Source organism: Syngnathus scovelli, chromosome 20 (genome assembly GCF_024217435.2).
Source record: "Syngnathus scovelli strain Florida chromosome 20, RoL_Ssco_1.2, whole genome shotgun sequence".
NCBI classification, from domain to species: Eukaryota; Metazoa; Chordata; class Actinopteri; order Syngnathiformes; family Syngnathidae; genus Syngnathus; species Syngnathus scovelli.
In genome coordinates this window covers 8,379,977-8,404,053 of record NC_090866.1, presented here as the reverse complement: position 1 = coordinate 8,404,053, position 24,077 = coordinate 8,379,977, and the positions used below count along the sequence as shown (strand labels likewise).

The 24,077-nt window shown below is 39.6% G+C and overlaps 2 protein-coding genes and 1 long non-coding RNA gene across 9 annotated transcripts; 2 read left to right on the top strand and 1 right to left on the bottom strand.

Annotated features, from left to right (window-relative positions):
• Positions 1-6,225: 6,225 nt before the first annotated feature.
• fam49a (family with sequence similarity 49 member A) lies at positions 6,226-20,449 on the top strand. Of its 7 annotated transcripts, none has more exons than XM_049756934.2 (13): positions 6,226-6,369; positions 12,919-12,972; positions 15,887-15,966; positions 16,193-16,272; positions 17,177-17,298; positions 17,511-17,616; positions 17,691-17,827; positions 17,906-17,983; positions 18,063-18,179; positions 18,550-18,629; positions 18,720-18,846; positions 18,914-18,984; positions 19,142-20,449. In XM_049756934.2, the coding sequence occupies exons 4-13, from the start codon at positions 16,200-16,202 to the stop codon at positions 19,203-19,205; spliced, it is 975 nt and encodes a 324-aa protein (XP_049612891.1). In that variant the 5' UTR covers positions 6,226-6,369; positions 12,919-12,972; positions 15,887-15,966; positions 16,193-16,199; the 3' UTR covers positions 19,206-20,449. The 7 variants fall into 7 exon arrangements, with proteins under 7 accessions (XP_049612891.1, XP_049612892.1, XP_049612896.1 ...); XM_049756936.2 differs by lacking the exon at positions 6,226-6,369 and adding an exon at positions 8,617-8,755; XM_049756935.2 differs by lacking the exon at positions 15,887-15,966 and having other exon boundaries at positions 6,233-6,369.
• Positions 20,450-20,538: 89 nt separating this feature from the next.
• Positions 20,539-23,595, bottom strand: fbxo16 (F-box protein 16). The gene is made up of 8 exons (XM_049756922.1): positions 23,352-23,595; positions 23,016-23,123; positions 22,564-22,599; positions 22,266-22,472; positions 21,770-22,185; positions 21,568-21,679; positions 21,066-21,327; positions 20,539-20,657 (listed from the first exon to the last, which is right to left on the bottom strand). Exons 1-8 carry the CDS (start codon positions 23,493-23,495, stop codon positions 20,593-20,595), a joined length of 1,350 nt encoding a protein of 449 aa, XP_049612879.1. The 5' UTR covers positions 23,496-23,595; the 3' UTR covers positions 20,539-20,592.
• LOC125990172 (uncharacterized) lies at positions 20,627-23,870 on the top strand. The gene is made up of 2 exons (XR_007488842.2): positions 20,627-20,748; positions 21,037-23,870. It is a non-coding gene; the product is annotated as an uncharacterized lncRNA (long non-coding RNA).
• Positions 23,871-24,077: the final 207 nt, after the last annotated feature.

Sequence of the window (24,077 nt, the reverse complement as noted above, 5' to 3'; positions counted from 1 at the left end):
AGTTTTTTAGATGAAACTGCCCTCAATAGTTGAATTATAAGAATACAGGGACAGTCACAATAACAAAATGTTCACGATCATTCCAAAACGGCTTTCCTGGCGCAGTCGAGAGGAGGTTTCTCATATATAGGCTTGCAAACGTGCGTGCGTGCGAACCCCGCCCGCCACTGCAGTGCGATTCCCCTCAGTCCCTGACACGCAGCAGCAGATCCACACTGCAGAACAAAGCGGGCCTGGCTCTGCATACCAATCAGTGAGCGAGGACGACACTCCATGACTGAGCAAGAGAGAATGCGTGGAGTGGAGAATCTGAGAAAAAGGGGGAGGAGGGAAGATGTGGAGTAGGGGGGGGATAATAAGTCCTCCATTTCTTTTCCTTTACAGTCTGCTTGTCAGTCGAGCAGGCTAGAGCATCCCAGTTCATGGAAAGGGATTCTCCCTGGCAGGCTTTCCCTGTGTTGGGGGTTTTGCAGGAAGGGGGGGAGGAGGGGGAGGTAGGTGCTGCACGCGCCTGCTAGTCAGGTGGTAGCTGCTTTGTCTTGATAACGGAAACGGCTGCTTCTAAAAATGGAAGCGCCATTGATTGAAGTCTTGGGAGTGTGTCTGAAGTGAGGAGCTCAGGGACCAGCAATGCTCATTGGGAGCTAAGCTGGAATAACAATTTGCTTAGCTATATGCGAATAAAAAACTGGAGAGCTGAATGAATGTTTATACGTAAATAAATTTCAAAAGATTTTTGCAAAACCAAGTATCCTATGTTTACCATTAACATATACTAACTAGCAGTTTTCATGTTTTGATGTTATTGACATTCATGATGATTTAAATTTCTGACCACAATTGTAACTTTTTATTAGGAATGGGCAAGTATCGATGTCAGGTATCGGTATCATTGCCAATACCAGCCTTATTTCACTCTATCAGTTCTCGCAACCTTGGTGGTTTCACTACCAGAAAAAAAGTCCAATAACTCAATGTATAAGTTGAAAATAAAACTTGCACAGTTTTTATGCGCAGACATAGATGGATGCTGACATTTGATAGCCAGCACTTTTTCATGCTTGGAAAACCTAGCAGAGTCATCAGTCATGGGTAAACTCTAGACGGCAGCAGATATTCATCTTCATCAAGTATAAGGACCAAAAAGCTGTATACTGTCACATTTAGCCATGAGCTTGTTTCCACTATTTCTGCCCACACCTTTGACAGACAAGATAAGCACATGTTGAGATTGTCGGTATTGCTTCACAGACTGATGTGGAGCAGAAATATTTTATTTTATTTGTTTATTTAATTGTTGCCTCAGCATAGCTAGAACGTAACAGCAATCACAAAATGCTTTCGGTACACACATACGCCTTGAGCGTACTCATCATCGTGTAAAGCAAAATTGATTGTAGAAAGAAGCATCGTAGGTGAAAATCATTGAAAAGCTCTTTTTGAATTCACAGCTGCCTTTTCTTTCAAGACCTTTATTTACACTCGTGTCTGCCTCATTTTTATTCATGCCTCGGAGCACCTTAGCATGGCCATTTTTCTGCTTTTAACCTTGAGAGCAAGCAAAGACATTTCCATGTAGAATCTTTTTTTTTTTGCAAGTGGAAAATATACAAAAGATCAGCCACTGAAGCTGGCCTTCCTTTTGTAGATTATTTTTTTTTGATGGCATGGGGGCGGTTTGCTTGAGGCCATTGTCAAATGAAAATGCCATCCTTTAGCAACTCAGATAGCTTCTTATTTCTTATTATAATTATTTTGCGTTCATCCCCTAAACTTTGCTATGTGATGGAAACAAAAACAAGGTCATGTCAAAATGCCCTTGAGCAAGACACTAAACTTTATTTTCCGCCCAGTAGGGCCGTTTATGGCAGCATTTACCTTTTCTGTGTCTTCTTGGGGGCGTTCTCAGCAAGTGTAGCCGATTTGGGATACTAATTCTAACAGCAGCCCTATTATACTAAATCAACCCGTGAGAATAAATACCAACTTAAAGATGGTGGGTTGAATCCTCAAGCTCGGATATAATCTTGCCCAGGGAGAAATTCAGTGTAGAACCACCACTGCTCGCTGATTGGAAGACAAGACATGACTCATGAAGCATGAAAATCAAGTCATCTTAATAATCTTAATGTGTTTGTCGCGATACAAATTTTTGAGCTCTCCACACGAACTGCAATCAATTATTAAGAGCAAAGAAAATCAAACAGCGTCTGATTGCGTGTCATTCCGTGACGACCTCCTGCTGATCACTTTTATTTTGATGAGTGCTTTGTGTGTTGCTGAAAGACATAAATAACACACACAGAGAACTCATTACTTCATCCATCAAGGTAATTGTCGTCTCCGTTTTGCTGTTTGTTTAAGAAATTAATTGTCGGCTAGTATGTTTTTTTTTTTTTTTCTGTTCCTGAGTGTTACGCAAGAAGACTTCATTCCCAGCCCTGATTGATCCAGCAGGGACTGCATTACATAATTCAAAATGCAGAGCGAAATATTTCATGTATATTTCAGGACTGATACATTATTCAGTAGATGAAGTTGGCTGTTACTTTCCCCTCTGCTATCTTCTTAGTGTTAATGAAGAGCGCATCTCAGAGAGTGGGCAGCATCTCCTCTTGGCACTAAGAGAATGCTGCTCTTAGAACATTATTGGTTTTGAAAGATTGTTATGCGAGAGCGAGCTGTTGTCAGGGCCTCCTGTCACAAGTTTGACATTTTCCACCCACAAATGGCTAATCAGCATGCAAGCATGCTCGGATGAAAAAGCAAATGGGGGTGCTCATCGCTACAAAGCAGTAGCGTTAGGATCTCACAGCTACTGTATTTTTTATGTTCCTGCAATTGTTACATATGTATTTCTAAATGTCGTCCCCCTCAAACTAGAATTATGTAAATATTTTTTTTTAATTAATTATTATTATTTATTATGTGAGTTCAACTTGAAATTCCTTATTCCAATATTTTTTAATGACACGTACGTGTACATTGTATTCTTTTATTTTACAACCTCTTTTTCCTTTTATGTAGTTTCTGTCTGCTCAAACATTCAGAGGGAGTGACTGCCTCCCCGGGGGACAACACCACCAAATTAAATAAAAAGCCAAGAGCAACCGAAGGAGTCAGCAAGACAAGTCAGTTGGTAAGGGAAGAAAAACTCAAGCTGTTCAAGTGCTCAACAAAACACCCCAAAAAAAACATTTGGAATACATTTATGAATTCAGTGCAGTTAAAATATATATATTGATACTGTACTCTAAATTGGTTGTGAACATAACATGTAAGAACCCCAAATTATTAACCAATTAATGACTAGAATCATATTTTACACTTCAAATCAAACTAGAAAAATCAAAATTTGGACTATTTCATAATTGGACTGGTCTACTTATTTAAGTTCTTCTTAAGCAACTAAGCCAACATGAATATTTCTCTGGCTGGTCCACCATAATTATGAATCACTAAGTGTTTCCACCCTTCCCCACACTAAAATTAGTTACTGAGAATTACAACACTTCCAACTATAGCAATGACTCCATGAATAAATATCCATATTTAATAAGAGTTTGTGTGACCTGAATAATGATATGCCATAACTTTGTTAAATCTACCGAGCGTCTTTGTATTTCCAGATGGATGGCTGGATCTCCATTTTTTTTTTTATTTAACAGTGTGATGCAGTACCGTTCTAATATGCATAACGATTCGCCTAAGGGGATGCATGACATTAGCATAAGAACATCTCATTTTTGCCAAGCAGTTCTGGCATAAGCATTGTTTCATGTGATTACGACAGGGTGTTTATTTTGTTTTAAACCCATATAAAAGATGATATTCTTTCAAATTGTGCACAAAATAGAATAATTGCATCTATGGATGTTCCTGTCTTAATATTTTATGATGTTCATTTTTTAACCATCTTCCATTCGAGGACAGAACATGCTGACTTTTTGTGCTACTGTGATTCATTAACTTGAATCATTGCACACATTTTTCTTTTGATAATCTGCCCTTCCTTTGCCTTGATCCTCATGTGGTATTTTCCTTGTCCCCCTATCCCAATACATCACTGGCAAAGCTAGGATTATTTTTGCTTGAAGGTTTCCATGGTTGCAAGAGGTTCGTTCACACAACCCCCAAATTTTTACCAACCTAAATTTTTTTGGGGGAAACGCTGATGATCATTCACCAAATGTTCTCTTTGTGGGGAAAATTTCCAGGAAAAATCTGAAAATACCCAAAAGTCATTTATCTGGTCTGGCATTCTGGGGAGGGGGCAGTGCTTCGGCAGCCCCCATCTAGCTCCGCCCTTTTAATACATGCCTTTACACAGATTGGTGTTAAATACAGATACTGCATACATAGATATTGCAACTGATCACAGCATCAAATTACCATTCACCTGGATAATCCAAAATTACCAGGTAAAAATATACCAATATATTGCTCAAGGTATCAAATTATGGTCATGCAGCAGCAGATGAGTGAAAAGGGTTGAATGAACTGCAAAGGCAAACGCTACAGAAGACAGAAAAATGGTGGACAGGTCGAGACGAAGCAGAGGTTATGACCAAGATAATTAGATGAAACCGTCCACCAAGATCCAACAACTGCTCCAAAGTCTGCCGAGCCTGTTAGATCTGAGAAAGGCTGTTTACTGTCAAGGCGTGTCTAAATGTGTGTGTGTGTTTGTGTGTGTGGACAATTTTATTGTCTTTATATTCAGTCAAACCCAGTGAAGCAGGCTATGATAAAACACTGAGGTGCACTACTGCCACCTTAAGGCTGACATGTGTTAATTCAACACTATCAGTGAAAGCTGACTTTGTTGGCATTGGGAACGTGATGCGTTTTGGTATTGCACATGTTTTTTTTTTCAAAGTGTCCTGAGTTTACTGTCCATTGGGCTGTTTAATTTGATAATAGTCATTTATTTAAAAGGAGCTGAATTATTATTACAACGATAATGCTGTTCATGATGCTGCAGCATTTATAACCAATTCTTATGGGGGGGTGGGGGGGTTCTGGATTTACGTTAAGTTATGTTTCTATTGTGGTAACAGAAACCAATTTTGGATGTTAATAATTATTTTAAAAAACACTTCAATTCCATTAATCGTCAGATACATTTAGGCCTTTATACCGATTTACAAAGATACACCACTAGATGTCACTGTTGGATAATAAGAACTATATATATGGCTTAGAAATGTCTGTTTCCATCATCCATCCATCCATCCATCCATCCATCCATCCATCCATCCATCCATCCATCCATCCATCCATCCATCCATCCATCCATCCATCCATCCATCCATCCATCTTCTAAAATGAAACAAAATATAAATAGTCAAAAAAAACATACATACATACACACATTTATACATACATAATTATTATAGTGTATTTTTCCCACATTTTACAACCGTTACCATGTGTGTTCATATGTATGACATGCTTTTGTCAAAATATCCCAAGTATGAAAATGTATACACACTTTGCACACTCTATGTTTTGTCATGTGGAAATCAAACCCTTTTTAGGCGGCCTTGTCTCATGCAAGTGATCCAGCTCATATCCCCATACATTGTGTAGTTCAGTTTTCATTCTCACGGCAACTGGAGCTTTGCCACAAGTGAGGTTTGGCGGGCATAATTATATATACTACATGTGTGGCACATAGACATGTCATTAAATACAATTAGCCACCGCCCCCCTGATCTTCACTGTGGAAGTGGTTATTTTGTAAAGCCCCACTGTTTTGGATAAAGAGAAGTAAAGAACGGCTTGCTCTCAGAGTGAGACCCATTTTGAAAAATGATTTATGATGCTGTTTGCTTTCACACTGGGAGAGTGGGCAGCCACGCCACAGACCATTTGTAAACAAGCCATTAAAAAGTATTTTTTCCTCTTCATGTCTCCCTTTCAATAAAGAGGAAAAAGGTCTCCATCCTTTTCCACCCCTGAGGGCAAAGTATGCAAACACAATGTTCAAACACGTTCAGTGCTGTAACATGTGGAAAGGGGGGGGGGGGGTGTAGTCATCTGCATTCCAGATTTTTTGTTGCGTGAATGAAAAAAAAGTCAATTAAAGTTATATATTTGTGCGTGTCTGTGAGAGAGAATCCTCCTTTTGTACTTGAGTGGAATTTAATTGGCGAATTTTGCACTGTCCCTAATATGGACCAATCAAAACGTGAATAGGCGGTGTTTAGGTGGTGGACCGTTTTTTTTGTGTGTGTTTTTCTGTAGGCAGAGGGCGGGGTCTTTGCTGTGACTCAATGCTGGACAGACCGAGTTACCAAGGTCGCCGCAAAGGGCTACTCACACACTTTTTCATTTATCACCTGCAAGAACTACTCCCAAAGATCGGTGAGTATTTTCCCACCTTTTACGCTACTTTTCTCCCCGTTTGGATGGCTGTGCTTGAAAAGCGCCGGTGACTTGCTAAATTATGTGTACCCCGTCAATTCCCTCACTGTCAAATGAGCTCACATGGGAAGAGATGCCGGGGAGGCTAACCCGCTAGCTGCCATTAGCCTCCTCAAGATCTGCAATGATTCAAACGTGCATTGCTGCACGGATTGTTAAATTTCTTCTTGTGCACTTTGACCCCCTGCGTTGTATTATCGGTCTACTTATCACTCTTGGTTAACTGGATAGCCCGGAAACTTAGCTGATAAGTAGCATCTCAAGTCCAGATACATGTGCATTTGTTTTTAGGTTTCTCTCAAATGATGTTCGCTTAATCCTACATGTTTGGAATATTTACTAGCAATTTCTCCATGCTCTTGCCAACTCACCTTATATTGAGAACATCCCAAGAGGATGCCAGAATTGGTTTGAACGTGCAAGATGACTTGTTGCTCTGCAGTGGAAAGGGCTCAAAGTAGTCAAAAGTCAGTGGGAAGCATCTAGTGTGCTTGTTGGTGGAGATATATGACTGCAGCAGCTGTCTCTCATGACGTGGGCTGCTCTCAAGTCTACCCCCTGGGATATTGGTGAAAAGCACATGTTTTACTACATTCATGCTGCATTATTTTCACTATGGCTCAGCTCTTATTAAAGGAGACATTGTGCCCCCCCCCGCCCCCAATCCCCTCCACACAGAATTCAAAACAGTTCCCAGAAATCTTAATGGCTGTAGCATCAAAATACAAAATAAATGCTAGTAAACTTAACACACCCTGTTTGCTGTATTGCTGAAATCAGCCAGTTTGCCTTGTGCAAATGCAATAGCCCTCATCTTGTCTCATACTGCAGGGCCAATGGTGAGTACAGATTTCTTTACCATGATGACTAAGAGGAAGCGATAAATCTTCAAGACAGCATGGATTCTATATTCCTCCATGGAGGCAGCACTAGCAGCTGAATTAATATTTTCTGGACTGATGAATCGTTGGTGCTTTTTCAGAAATGTCCAGATAAAGATTTACTGGTTTGTGTGATTTCACAATTGATGCGTGGGAAGAAGTATTTGTATACATTCGAAAAAAAACAACCTTTAAGTAGATCCTCTTAAACCATGTGACACAATATTCACTTCTTTGAAAATGTGTGAAGTTGCGATATCCTGTTTTTTTTGTTTGTTTCGATTTCAATTACACGCTTGGATGTGACACGACTGAACTAGGACTCAAAAAACTGAAATCGAAAAAACAAAAAGTCTACCAATCTGATGGTACACAGGATGTCCATAAAACTTTTCAACAACTCAGAAAGGGTCATTGTCATTTAGGCCAGATGGTTGTCATGGTAATAATTTAAGTCCCGCTAGGTCTCCTGTCTTTGTTTCCGCTATGAAGAAAATCTTAAAAAGGTTCCACGAAACACGAGGTCCATCCACAGTAGTTATTGTCCACCCACATTTGAGCAACATTCCTTAAATACTGCAATTAGAGACACATTTAAATTGGTGAAAGAAAAACTTGTGCACACATACATTAGCGTTGGGTTGCAGCTGTTGCTGTATGCTCTCTCGCCAACAAAAGGGTGTCAAGCTTGTAAAAGGAGAACCATAAAAAGAATGATTTATACAGCATAGCATTTCAGTCGAAAATGTACACAAAGAGCCCACATTTCATTTATTGGCACATTTCTGACTATTTGTATAGTAAGTCTATTCTGATCAGTTTGATTAAACTGAGGCTTGGTTTAGATTTTACTTTTTTTCCTCATTGATCAAGGCTGCTAAGCAATTTCTCAGTTTTTTTAGTTACTAATGACAAGGTCACATTGTATTATTTTTATGGGGGAAAAATAATTCAATAATATGTAATGTACTGTAATTCATAAATCATAAAACTAACTTGCCATAACCAACCACCAACCTTGTTCAGTCAGAGAATTTTGGGTTAATAAATATGAGGTTGACGTGAAGCTTATCTCTTAACGACTTAACGTTTGAACTCTTAAACACACAATCCTGACAGTTCATTACGACTAATGTTATTGTTTTTTCTATTGCTGCTATTCCCCCATGTTTGTTATTACTCATTGTTGGCGGTCCTCAGTCACCTCCTGTTTCCATTCGCCTCTGAGGAAACGACTTGTGTATAGTAAAAGCATACACACGTATGTCGCAATGTGACCATGACAATCAAACTGACTCCACTGCCGCAAGTTCCTCTTCTACCCCAAAGTGACTGTACTTGTCTTTACCATGCTGTGCGCAACCGCGCTACCTCATGAGCCTGCACACTTCCTGCTCATGTTTCACTTTTATTCACCTTCTTGCCAAGCGAGACAACTGCTGTCTGTGAGTCTTTTCAACCTTCTTTATGCTCTCCTTGGTGTACAGGTGAAGTCCAAGTGGTGGGTTTTAATGTTCACTTACTTGCCGGTGTGCTTTGTAAAGTCCCGTGACTGGACAAGAGATACGATTTTACTAGTTAGTTGTATAAACCGGCTACAGAAGAAATTGAAATGAGAAGTATGACTGGAATACAAAATTGAGTGACAGGACTGTTTTGCATGTTGTAGTTTGTTCCTAAATTAATATTTACAGTTTTAAACAGGTGCTTTCTGCTGCAGCAATTTTGGCGTGATTTTTCGTTTAGTTTTGGACATTGAACTTATTAGTTCAACAATTAGACTCATAATCGGGTTGTAAACTGATCAGAAACAAAAGTCAGAGGATGCCACAGCACAGGAAGCTGCTGACTTCAGTTGGGCCACTTACCTACAAGTCACATACTTCAATCGTACCCACTTAACTAGCTTAATTGTTTCCACTTCTTCACAAGAATATTGTGACAAATTTTGCTAATTGATTCGAGTCCTAATTAAAGCAAAATCAAGAAAGACAAAGGCTTAAACTTGTATGAGTCCAGTTCTACTCTTAACTAGATCCACATTCATTTTATGGATGTTAGTCGTGTTAGTTAAAATGACCCTCTTATCATAACCACCATTTTCCAGAAGCCATAAACAAGTTTGTTTTGAGAGGCAACGCCCACGAGTCTGCCCTGGCATTGCCTGTTTTTATTGAAAAGTCCCCAAAGGTTCTTTTCTGTGTGTGAACAACAATAATAATGACGGCTGTGTGTAAATAATGGTTCACTGCTTACTCTCGTAATAAAAACATTCCAGAACTAAGAAAAACTGTATCCACAGGTTTAGTTCAATTAAAACAAGCTTTTGATGATTCTGATGGTGATGATTCTGATGATCATCTTAACCCGGGTGCGGACTAAGCAAAGGGACAGAAACCACTTTAGTTGAAATGTTTATACTGCACCATCATCTCAGATTGTAACATAAATTTTCAATCCTTGTGTGTTGTTTGTTATTTAGTTTTTCTATTACTAAACAATCTCATCGATGGAATAATCAATAGATCATCGATTCTAAAAAAAAACAAAAAATGAGTGACAGCCCATATATGAATGCCAGTGTGAACGCTAAGTGAACCAGGTCAAATGTGTCGATCTTTTTTTTTTTTGTAGTCCGGACCAACAAGTGTGACCTCAGCCTTTATTTCTTACCGACTTGGTAACTTCACTGACCTCCACCCAGCAGAGGACAGTCGCTTCATGTTCTCATATCCACACTAGCATACTTCAGCTTCACACACGCCCCAGTCAGGCACGGACATGGTTGCCTTTGTATCTGCAGTCCTGTTGACATGCATGGCTTGGTAGAACAGAAGTGGCATTGAGCAGAGGAGTTGGAGGAATTTTTACGCTGCAATGGTTGCAAGTGGTCAGACAGCCACTCAGCCTCCTCCTCTTCAAATACCAAACCACCCTCCTTGACTTTCCCTCTTGCCTTTTGCCCAGGGTTATTTTCCCTCTCCCTATTGTTCTTTGTAACGTGTCTCGCCAGGGTCTCCATGCTCGCTTTCTCCTCGTGACACAATACAGTATTCACAAAAGCCTCGCTGAGATGTTTATAAGCAGTGCAAAGCAGGATCACACAAAAAAAATGGGTAGAGAAAAATGATTTGTCAAAAAGTTCAATGTCATGGTTTTAAATGAAGCCTTTTAGTTTATTATAAAAAAAAAATCTGTGTATCACACTGAGCGAATGTATTTGAAATCTATTGCAACCTTGAACAAACCCTGATAAAAAACATTTGCTTCATTCGCCAACACTAGCAAGTCCCTCAGTGAGATAAAAATAATATTTTTTCTTCCAAATATCAGAATCCGCCTCCATATTGGTCGGAGCCTAAAAAACACATTTTCTACCATCCTTATAAGTAAATAGCTTAAAATTATTATTTCAAAACAATGATTATTTTTTTGTAATCAAGACACAGTATTTTAGCAAACACCTATTCTAATTGCGTAATTTTCCTTTTCAATTGCCCCTCTTCATCCCCTCACCATAGTCGGGGTCCGTGAGCGACTCAAATGAGTTTTTAATAACTAGGTTTAAGATTACGCATCAGGCCTGATTCTCTTGTCACTGACTCGAGTGTGTGGTTATATAATGACCAATCTGTGCTTTACACAGGAAAACCTAGTCAATAAAAAGCTGTGTTGGTTGTATTTAAGAGACCACCCGACTGTTAGAGCGCTATTCGAGCAAAACAGTTGAATCTCGTTGTGGTGTGTGTAACGGATTGCAAGAGGAAATGATAACGTGTCTGTGATACAGCAGAGTGAAGTAAAGCTGCCATTGTGTCGTTGCAAGGCAGGTTTCCCCTTCTCGCTCTCTCACTTCGTGCACACCCTCCACCCACCCAACCCGTGCCCATATTAGGGCAAAATGCTAGCAACCTCTAGCAGCCGGCGCTCAACCCCCAACACACTCCACTGTCACATTTACTCCAGTCCAGGGAACCCAAGAGAGACTCTGCTCCCCTAACCCAATTTGAAGGCCCATTTCCCTTGCCAGTAAATAAAAACAAGTCAGGGATTTAAAAAAAAAAATGCAATTCGAACGATAAACATGAATATCCTCGCTTGTTGTCGCTAACCCGTTTAAAAGCCCCTAAGCAATCTATCAGCCAATCATCAACTGTTGCCATGCAGAATTGCACAAATGACTCGTTACAGTTGTCACATCCAAGCACGTGCTCATGCTTCCACATTTCCTCATGGGAGCACAACAGCCTTCCGGGTGATTGAACCTCTACTCATCTGACCCTTTTGTGACCCCTTGCGAGTGAAGAATACAACTCATAATGAGCCACATGGGTACCCAAACATCACCCCACACATCCATGTCATGCTGACGCTAATGTTTGGTTTTCTTGCTGCAGTAGGAGGGGGGTTGTTGTCTCACATACTCTCGAACTGGCAGTGACTTGTGCACAAAGATCCCCTTGCGTGACCTGAAGCTATGCCAAATATGCAAGTTCCTTCGCTGGATTTGGTGCTCGATCATGTAAATAATTGATTTCCATGCTGAACATCTGCAAACACAACAGCTGTCACGCTCTGTGACTGCTGTTTCCAAAATACAATTAAGCTAATGTGCTAATTTGACTTCAGTATAGGATAATTGCATGCAAATATGATTTTTTTTTTCTTTTTCAAACTGTCAGCTCTCCAGTATTTAAATATTGGATCCTTCCCTATACTGACATCAAATTTCATCAATCTTGTATCGAGTCCCTTCTCACTTGCCGTACTGTGACTAAGCCAGTCTATCATATTTACAAATACGTACATATTTCACATACTAGCCATTCGTAATTTCTGCTCAAATGCATGATTTTGTCTTATTTGCTGACAGTCTGTGTGAATGAAATAGCAGAGAAGTGAAAAGAGGAAAAGAAAGTAAGCAGGATAGAAATCGGAAGAAGAGCCTGTTTCCAGATGGATGAAGATGAGTGGAAAATAGGACATGCTTTAAGGAGTCAAATGTGTGATGATGGAGCGTCTGCTGCCTTCATTGCTCCAGCCAGGCCTCCACTCGGCATTTTGGCAATGATGCTGTGTGAATGTGTGTGTGGCCATTCTTCCATCTGACTGCAGCATCCCACCTCTTTTCCACTTGTTCTTGACCAAAGAACCACGGGGGTAGGAACAGAACTATTTCCTGCGACATATGGCAAGGATCTACTCTACCTTTGAATTCGAAGCAAATGATTTTTAGCTGAGCACAACAATTCATCTTGTTTTTTTTTTTGTTCTCACCCCTGAGGGGTTGTGTTTCATCCCCGTGACCATTAGAAGCCCGACCTTTGATATTTGATACCCCAGTGGAGATGAAGCAGACAGAGGCTTAATCAGCTCTATTTTAGATACAATGGAGTCAATTTCAGTTTTGAATAATTCAGTGTGTCTGTCTGAATGCTTGCATGAGTCAGGAGAAAAAAAGGAAGTGTGGAAAGTTGATAGCGTAGCCACCATCACAGTTAGCTATGGGCAGCGTCTACAGATATAGTATGATTTTGTTTTTCTTTCCACTATCATCTTCCCTCAGACCGCATTGATTTCGACCCACTTGTTTTTCCTCTCGTTTCAGAGAAGAACAACGCGGATGATATTGATAGCAACCTGAGGTCCTGCACCGGAGAAGGTAAAAATATACAGCTCAATTCAAGATTCAGTGCCGCAAAATGGACTGAAAATGAATCTAGAAATCGGCAACTTTGTCTTTAAATCACGATAATGTTCACATTCGTTTCCTTTGGATGACTGTTCCAAAGTCGTTGTTGGAAAAGCTTTTCATCCCTCATTTGCGGATGCCCGCTTGGAACTATCCTCAGCACAACACACAGACCTGTGACTGTGACGGAAAGTGACTGACCTGTCAGGTTCGATTTCTAGCTGCGTGGTGAAGTTCAGTCGAGGTGACAACACTTGTTCCGAATCGGATTCTGTGTTGAGAAACATCATCAGGAATGATCACATTAAATATCTCCATAGTGTGATTTTCACAATGCAGTTAATTCCATTTTATTCTGCGGCGTGGGTAACTTGAAATGACATAACAGAGTTGCAAGAGAGTCATGATAGAGATACTAATTAATTTACGTTATCATTGCTTTTTTGTCTTGGTTCCTGATCAGAACATTTTAAGCAACCTGTATCAAAATCTACTTGAGCTGCCAAAATGTATCAAGTAATTAATTATCAAATTAATAATCGTGTAATCGTTAAGAGCCAATTTTCATTTAGAATTGTCCAAATCCAACACTGTTACACAACCTCAGCCTAAATAAATATTTATGACGTACGTATACAGAACTGCTATTTCATCGTTCTGCCTTTCTTTAGTTGATTATCAACTCACAGTAAATGTACAAGTGCTGAAATCAACAATCCACACTGACCTTTAATCAGATATTCTTTTGATAAAGCTCAACGGCATTATAGCTTGACACGCCTTTATTTTTATTTGTTTCACTATTCAAACACACCCCAATGCCATCCAGATTTTCTAAAGTGAAAGTAATGGGAAGTAATTAATTTAATTTAGTTTTTTGTGTCTATGGCCCGAGTATGTTGTGAGCTTGAGTTTTAATTGTTTCAAACATGCAGTATTCGAATTGCTGTTTTACTTTTAACATTTAAATCATTATCATTGGCCTTTACGTCCCATCCCAGTGACATGTCGCAACCACATTAAAAGTGTCTTCTCTAGAACCACTGAAATTCCTCTCTCAATGCACAAACTTAAATTAACATTCTTTTTGTTCCCAGGGCCCTGTTAAGTTTAATTACGATGTTTGGGAAATGACATAACGGGAACAGAGCGGAAAAACTTCTTTTGATATCTTTCGAAAGGTGTTTGAAACTATACTTGGCCAAAGTTTTTTTTTTTTTTCCATATCATATTTTTGTGGTTTGTTTGACAGCCCGCCAGCTAAACCAGAAGTAGGGAAAGACCCGTTTGCACCTGAGGGCAGTTCTAATAGTGCCTGACTCATAATGAAGGGAAGTACATGATGTAGCTCCAAGCTCTCGACAGCAGTTGGAAGAAGGCCATCTTGACGCCATTTCATCACCCCCCCTAAGAATCTAAAAATTGAATCAGCACTGCCCCCTTCTGGTATAACCGCGTATTTTATCAGCTCTTTATACCAGACATTTGCATCGTGATCAAATCCAAGACTGTCCCAGCAATAAAAGCTGTATCTGTAGAAACAGTGTGAAGAATGCAGTTGTTATGTCTATGTGACTGAGCTCAGCTTGAGGAATGAATAGCAGGCTTGACTTGAAGCCGTGGCTTGCTTGGAGGCTGGATAGAGAAATGCAGTGTGATCATCATGTGCAAACTGTAAGCACAGTGTGCCTTTTGTTGTTACTTCACACTATCATTTGATTCTGGCAAGTTGCATCTTTGTGGTGGTGAAGAAATACTCACTCTCTCTCTCTCGAAGCTGCTAAATGTGCAGTTTCATCCTACTTTGATCGACTGTGTCTCCATTTAATTCTATGCTAGTTGCGCAATTGGCATTTTGATTACGACTCAACCCGCTCATTGTGAATGCCCCGTGTGGAACGCTATTAAAACTCAGTGATGCTGTTCCTATTTTTATCCGGGTGACGTTTTAGATGACGTGTCCTCCTTTCCTGTAAATGTGGCCTCATGCAGTCCCTTCAAATTGCTTCCTACTTACTGGACGTTTGTTTCTCGTTAAATATCGTAGTGAAACTGCCATTTGTTTAAAATGGCACAAATCCAGAGAGACTTGTTTGGGATCCTTACAGTTTAGTCTAGGAGCAACACACACACACGCACACACACATGGTCGACCCATCCCCAGCCCGGAATTGACAACTGATGCATAGTACAGAGAATATTGTTGCTCATAGCATTTTTTTTATTTATTTTTTTTAAAGTGGAGTAGAGCATCCCCCCCCCACCTCCCTTATGATTAATTCAAAATTCAAAAATTCTCTCTCTCTCTCTCTCTCTCTCTCTCTCTCTCTCTCTCTCTCTATATATATATATATATATATATATATATATATATATATATATATATATATATATATATATATATATATATGTCAGGGAGGAGCTAAATTTAGCTGGGTTTTTTGCAGAATATTTTTTTAATAAAGTATAGTCAAAAACAAACAAAACTATTTATTTCTGAGGATAATTGAAAGCAATTTTTATTGTATATTTTTGAGGAAAAAAAGCTGATCTGATATTTACACTTTAGAGTATTAATTGACTTATTTATAACCATATTATTAGGCATGTAAGCTTTTTTTTATAGCTCATCTCATACACAAGTTAACTTGCTTTCTGAAATACTGCTCTTTCTGGTTTCGTAAATATTACACTGTAGCATTTCTTTCTTTCTCCTGGAAAAAAAAAATACATATGAAAACAATCAAATATAATAACACAAAATACAATGTGGTCGTGTTGTACCAACCGAATCTTGTGATTGATGTTGGTAAATCATAAAAAAAAATTCATGTACTGTCTGTATTGGTTTGTTTATGTGCTTGACCACTATTTTGCCCATCAGGTTTGCTGGAATGGGTAACCTGCTAAAAGTCCTTACAAGGGAAATAGAGAACTATCCGCACTTTTTCCTGGACTTTGAAAGTAAGTCTGGCAGAGGAGTTGGGGGAAAAACAGCGATAAGATGGAAAGAGGAGATTTTTTTTTCTTTGCGGGTTTCCCTTCAGGCTTTCTTTCCGCACAGACGTGAAACTTGACTCTGAGCTCCAATCGGCTGTTTCGCGCTGTTCAAAAACTTTTTAACATCACTTACACTTTTCCCTTTTCTTCCTCTTCCTGTGTGTCTGTTCTTTTTTTCTCTCTTTTGCAGAAGCCAAATGGGGAATCTGTTAAAAGTGCTCACTTGCACCGAGCTTGAACAGGGGCCAAACTTTTTCCTTGACTTTGAAAGTGAGCACAGCCTGTCTTTCTGCAAGGCCAAAGTCATTTTTTTCCTAATTCACCTCTCTTTAAACGCAAGAGTCAAGGGTCAAGCATATTCAGCTTTGAATTATCCGACCATTCTCTTTCGACCAATGCTGTTTTAAAAGCAGCCTTTAATTTAATTAATAATTAATTTCATTAAGCTTTCCAAAATCTAATCACTTAATGATAAATTGACTAAAAAATGGAGTTGACCCTTGACCTTAGCAGTCTGCTTTTACTCTCTGGTGCATGTGTGCTCTACTCATTTGGGAAACAAAATATTTCTCTAATCCATTGATGGGATGTTGTATTGTTATTATTATTATTATTATTATTATTATTATTATTATTATTATTATTTAAATCATTGAATAGCCAAAAAAAAGCTATCTCAGCATGTGCCAGCTAAAACTAGCTAATTCACATTTGTTCTTCTGATCCATTATCCTCATGAGGGTCTCGGGAGAGTTAAATAAAATTTGACTTAACAATTTAATTCCACTCTGTAATGTGTAGTGACACAGGCTTTATTTTCTAACCCCGCCAGAATTACAGAATGTCTCCACTGTGGTATTTTTGTTTACCCGGTAAAGGGGAAATGATGGGATAATGGGTAAGGTTTTCAAATATAAAACAGACAGGACAGTATAAATGTCAGTGATGCTCTATATTTACAGCAGCTAGTTTGGCTGTCTGTCTGTGGTCATGACAGTTTTAAAATGGCAAAGTATCTCAGTTAAAACTTACAGTATGCTTGCTCACACTTTGGTAAAAATATTCCCTGAAGTCGTGTTTACGGGATTTGTATACTCACCAGCCGCCACTTTGGTTACATCGTGAAGTAATTGACCGGATGTGAGTGTTTACTTTGTGTATTTTTCTTTGTTAGATGCGCAACCCACAGAAGCAGAGTGTGAAGTCTGGAACCAGGTGAACGCTGTCCTTCAGGACTCGGAAAGCATCCTGTCAGGTCTACAGGCGTACAAAGGAGCTGGTCAGGAGATCAGAGATGTGAGGACAGCGTTTTTCAGAAAACCCAACTCAGACTATGTTCAAATAGATTTTTTTCTTTTGCACCCGTCCTGACATTGTGTAGCGAGTCATCCAATTGTCACACACACATTTGAACTCAGTATTGATGATCTAAAGGATTATAAAGAGAAATAACTTTGTGTTAATTGCCATTCTTCTCTAATAGATCATCTTTTGTGTTTTCTCTTCAGGCAATTCAAAACCCAAGTGACTTCATGCTCCAGGAGCGCGCCTGGAACTCCGTGTGCCCTCTTGTTATCAAACTCAAGAAGTTCTACTGTTTCTCTTTGAGACTAGGTATGTATCACCGTGACGACGTTTTAGTAGTTCAGTAGAAAATCAGCAGTTGTGATTTTTGTATTTGTGCACAGAGGAGGCTCTAAAGAGTTTGTTGGAGTCCCTGACATGTCCACCCTGCACGCCCACTCAGCACCTGGAGAAGGAACAAGCTCTGGCCAAACAATTTGCGGAAATCCTCCACTTCACTTTACGCTTTGATGAGCTCAAGGTGCCCAACGAGACAATCTCACATCGTGATTTATGGTTTTGTCTTCCACGGTTTGACTCAGTGTTTGTTTTACTTCAGATGAGAATTCCCGCCATCCAGAATGACTTCAGCTACTACAGAAGAACCATCAGCCGAAACCGGATAAACAACATGAATGTAAGTTCTTCCCAATATACTGGAAATTAGAAGAAACCACATAACAGACAAAATGTTTTCTTTGATTGTGACTCTACAGCTGGATATTGAAAATGAAGTTAATAACGAGATGGCCAATAGGATGTCTCTGTTTTACGCTGAGGCCACGCCGATGCTAAAAACACTCAGCAACGCAACCACAAATTTTGTGACTGAGGTGAGTTGGTGTCAAAATTGATTGATTACTCGACAACAAACCGGTTATTAAATTAATCGCTACGTTTTGAAAAATCGAGTAATCCGTTAGAGACATTTTTATCGATTGCTTCTTCTGATTTTGGGATCCCAAAACTAATGATTCAGCTTTCAGGCTTTTTTTTTTTTTGCTTAGCTTGTTGTTTTTTAATCACTAAAAAATGGCAAATAATTCAATGCAAATAGAAATTGAATGCAAATAAAATTGTATCTGATTATTCTATTAATAGATGGAATAATCGATTATAAAAATATTCAGTGAGTGACAGCCCTAGAGGTAAATTAGCTTCATTTGAATATTAATATATATACAATATAATATCGTATTGTAGAACAAAACTCTTCCACTGGAGAACACGACGGACTGTCTGAGCACCATGGCCAGCGTCTGTAAAGTCATGTTGGAGACGCCGTAAGTTCATATGTAAAAGTTTTCTCCTGCATTATTTAAAGACTTATTCATGTTTCCACCAGTTTTCAAGATGTCATCTCCTGTGTGCAGGGAATATTCAAGTCGTTTCAGCAGCGAGGACACTCTCCTATTCTGCATGAGGGTCATGGTCGGCGTCATCATTCTCTATGACCACGTTCACCCCAACGGTGCCTTCAACAAGTCCTCCAAGATCGACGTGAGTCCCGCAAACGTAACTGTCGCTGGATTGCGACGCAGTTCTCCCATGATTATTGTCTCACCAGATGAAAGGCTGCATAAAAGTGCTGAAGGACCAGCCTGCAGACAACGTCGAAGGCTTGCTGAATGCTCTCAAGTAGGTCACATGTCACTATTCAAGTTTGTCGGGGAAAACTAATTGAATGTGGTACTCAAGCATGCTAAAGCGGAAGGTACTTACAGGTTACCATGGCAACCATTCTCCTTTTTTAAAAGTTGGTGACATTTCAATTGAATATTTTTCTTCTCTTCAGATTCACCACAAAACACCTGAATGACGAGTCCACTCCAAAAAACATCCGGACGATGCTCCAGTAATTTCCAAAAATTTGAATGGCATAAAACTGAAGAGGATCAATGCTCTGACCTCAAAATAAGATGTATATGTTTACATGATTTCAAAGAGCTGGTAACACTTTGCATAGTCATTCTCTCCAAGTTAAAAGGCGCGCAACAAGATTTCCCGCTTCGATTATTAACAGCCGAGAGAGTGTTTTGCATTTCTGCCTTGTAGAACGGAGGTTTCCTCTTAAAATGCTCCAATTTTATTTTCCATGCTTCCATATATGCACACAAAAATGGTGACTTGCTATCCAATCAATCTGTGCATGGAAGGAGATCAATCAAGAACATGTTTAGCTGTGGAGGCACGCGAGGGACTGACTGCTTAGATGATGCCACACAGTCAATTTGCATGTTTTGCTTTCACCGATTCGGTTCGTTTGTGTAAAAAGTAAGGCCAAAAAATCGTATTTAAATTATATGTGTTGTATTTTAAACTAAAAACAACCCCGTCTTTTATTCATGTTCTTTTTTCACTTGTGTTAATATACTGATCAGTTGCCAGTTTTGAAAGAATTTTTTATGACTTGTTTCACTTTGAGGGGAGTGAATTACTGTATTTGTAAATTATTACCAAGATTTTTTTTTTTTTTTAATGAATTTTTATTCTGCTCCCATCCCCTAACTGTGTTTTTAATTGCCTTAAAAACATTTTTGAGCTACTGTACTCGTTCGACTTGTCTTAAAATGGATCTGCTGTGTCAAATGTCATGTTGATGACGATTGTCATTGGTATCATTACATTGATGCAGTGACTCTGAATCAGCTTGGTTATCACGAATTATTTTATCGCTAATCCATCTGATTTCTGCTAACGTTGCATCAGGGAGCTCCTCAAACCAGAGCAGACAATCACACCATTAAGTGAACATTTTTGACTTCCACTTTAAGCCTTAAAGAGCATGTATAATGAAACATCCATAAATAGGAATTACTTTTGACCGAAGCTACACTCGATCTGATTCGATTCCAATTCACTCACCATTCATTTCAAATGTGTCTTGTTCATTTTGGTCACTGTCTTGTGGTATTTAATATGTATGTGCACACATGAGCCATACTTTTGTGTTCATCTGTGTAATGACAACACAAAACTCTCGTGTTGAATGCAAGATTGCTTATTATACAAATTGCGTCGGCTTTGTATTGTGTTGCTGAAAGGGTTGTGTGAATTGGACAATAAAGGTGGTACATTTCTTACTCAAAATATGAGAAATATATTGAGAAATATGACTGATTCCTTTATTGTAAGTTATGAACATAATTTAGTTCGTTCACACATTCAAATGATTTCAACACCAACCTTAGTTGCATGTAAATCTAGTTGTACTTTCCTTGTTTCCCCTGCAGGTGGCGATGTGTATCAGTCCACATATTGTGTGAGTGACACAGGGAGAGTCCAGGGTGGCATGTCAAACAGCCGAGCACCTGGAAGAAGGAATTATGAGTGAGATTTCTAACATTGTGAACTCAATTAAGACAAATGAAAGGTCAAATGAAAGGTCAAACTCGGTTGCAGGTACAATTAATCATTTCATCAACATCATATTTGATTAATTGAATAATCATATAAGGACTTTTTTTTTTAAACCAAAGATTGCCCAAGTGTTAGACTCAAGCTCTCAAAAGTTATTATTATATATTAGACAAAAGTATTGGGACACCAGGAGCTTCACAAAGACAAGATGCCTCATCTCTGTTATAGTTCATCCCAAAGATATTTGTTACCAAACCCATCCAAGCATGATTTTATGGGCTTTCAGGGATTTTTCATTGTTTTAACTCTATGTGCTTTCATCATATCCAGCCCAGAGGAGAGATGGAGTTGACACTTACTGGGAATGCTCCTGTTGGACCGCAGGGATGCCCTGAGCGCTTCCATGCTTAGCCTGGGTACCGCTGTCCTCACTGGACCAGGACGCTTCCCGGCATTCCACTGGGCCTGTCGCAACATGAATTCTGCCGCCTCGTTGGTCGCAGGGTAGTTATGAGTGTGAGATGCCCAGTGGGGCCGAAATTGGGTCGGAGGAGCCAAAGAAGGACCCAGAGGAGGCGGAAGAAGAGCCTGGTGGGATCTGCTGTTTGAAGCGAGGAACATCTAGAGGAGGTGACAGGTAAAGTTCATTTTACCCAAAACTAAATCTTTAATTCTGCATTGTCCTCTGTTTCACTTTCTCTTAAATTCTAAGCATAATTTGCATCACCTCCATCTGTGAGCTTGTCATCGTTAACATTCATGCTCCATAATGCATGAAGTCTGCTGTTGGAGGATCTTCAACATTTCGAGCATCATGGTCACTGGGTTTATTGTTGCAGTGATAAATGAAACGTGAATTACCAGTGATTTAGCTTTACGTAGTTTGTAAGTGGCTTCGGAGATCATTTTCTGTCTCCTGTCATCCGGCTTCTCTGTTTTACTGCTACCCGTGGTTGCTCTGCTCTTCATCTGCCTGGAGAAACAGATTGACATGCGATCAGAAAAAAAAAAAAGTTGAAAACATACATGTAGAAATAACTAATTCTGCTACTTGTTGCCTTACATTGCGCTGGCTTGTGCGACAGGGTCCAAGTTGTCCAGGTAGTTAAAGCGGATGATGTCTTTGGGACGTCTGTCTGAGTCTCTCCAAGGTGGAAGCACAGTTGGATGCTTGTCATTTTTTAACCTGCTGAACGTTGCTGCAACATTGGATTCTTCAAGCTCCTCACTTAGGGAGATCCCTTGTGACATGTCCTCATGTCTGCTACTGATTCTTGCAACATCTTGAACGGCTGCCTGCTGCTGGGACCTTTTGATTGGTGCATTGAGCAGCATTTCTTTCACAGTGTTGATGTAGTGTCTCTTCCACACACCTTGCTCAAACACTGTAGGTGAGAAACTGAGGAACCAGCCAAGTTTCACACACTTGGGCATCCACAGCTGGTCCAGATCCACGATGCTTTTCCAATGCCAGCTCACCTGTCCTCACAGGAACGAGCCAAACATCATCAGGCATTGCATAGTTGTGTGTTTATTACTCTGTGTTGTTTCTGTCCTACCCGTGCACATCGACAGAGGCTACGTGGGTCCAAAAAGGAGAAGATATAAAGACAGAGTGCTCTCGGGAGCATGCACGTGAAGTCAGCAGCCTGTGGGGGAAGCTGTCGACTCACGGAGAGGTCGATAAAGCGAAGCTGCTCTTTAGAGCAGCCCTTGATGAAATCGTGCAGCACCAACCTCCTCTGCCTGTCAGACCACCTTTCAAACTGATGAGCACATGAAAAGCCATCAAATGAAAAGAAGAAAGACAGCCAGCAGAGCGTGAAGCGCAATGCACACACAACGCTTTTATCGTACCCATTTTCCCAGAAGGCTTCGTCTCTCCTCAAAAACCTGAAAGAGATGGTGACAAAGATGGCTTCATGTTAAACAAAATGAGTTTTTATTTTGTGTTTTTGTTTCAGTTGCTGTTTAATGGTTCACGGTAATGCACTTTTATATCAGTCGTTAATTTTAAGCAAATTCATGTGAGGGAACGAAGTTCAGAAAATGGATGGATGTGAGAGATTTACAGTTAGGCATGCCTAAAAAAAATATCACACCCAAAAACTTCTTACAGTGCATGAATTAAAAAAAAAAATGACATAAACAAACCTCTTATGAAATTGCTGTCTGCTACAGAGAGTCATTAGCGTACATATTTTTGGGTGTATGCAAAGGTCAGAGGCAATTTTGAGCTTGCGTGCAGCCTCAAGGTCAACCAATTAGTGTGTTGGTGTTAAAAGCATTGCCACGAGAACTATTCTGACCTTGCTGTTGGACAGCGAGTGGTTCAGGGGTGTCCAGGCGCTCATCTTGGTTTGCATTCTCGCAGGACTTGCAGAGGATCTCGCTGCGTGCGGCATCTTCTTGTTCATCTGCAGACACAACAGTGATAAGCTATTCATTGTACCTCTGCTGCTCTTGTGTTTTGTTTTTAAGCCATTGTCCCATGTCGAACACTTTCCCTTCGTTTAAAATGGAAAATTCCAACCCCTGCTTGATGTTGTAAACCTTGCTCTCACACACACACCCATGTGTTAAGTGTATTTTGTTGCTATGCACTCTCTCACATACACATGACCACACTTTGTGATTTAACTCACCAACATTTCAGGAAGGAGGTAATAAATCCAACATCTAAACACGATGTTACTTCTCCCGGCTTCTTTCCATGGCTTCAACATCCATCTACCTATAACTCTCCTCCGTCTTCTCACTTCTCCTGTGCATGGTTTACATGTCCCCATAGTAACCGTGGCTGTGCTTTGCGTACACAGACTGGCAGCCAGAGCATGTCGCACACCGAGGGGGCCCTGCAAAGCAAACCACTGGTGTGTGTGCACTGTGCAGGCGTCCATGGCTCTAATGATGACAAATGTTGTGCAAGTGGGCCTGACGCTGCAGCTGCACCAGCACCAGCACTATACACTGATGCATGTGTGTCAATACAATTTGTATGTAGGAATATCAGCCAAATCAATTTATGTTAATTATGTTTGTGCTCATTTTTAAAGGGAATAGTGTAATTAATTGACACATTAAAGTGCTTTATTTCATGTTCTATAACTGTACAATTGATTTAAAAATTCATTTTATTTAAATAAACGGGTTGGTTAATTTAATTTTCTAAATAAATGCTCATTGAGTTAAGTGTAATACTCTTTACCTGTTATTTAACGATAGGTAGTCCGTTTTTAAGATTTTATTATTATTATTATTATTAATATTATTATTATTATTGTTCTTCTTGTTCTTCTTCTTCTTCTTCTTCTTCTTCTTATTATTAAAATTATTATTATTATTATTCGTGCTCGTGCCCGATTGGGCGG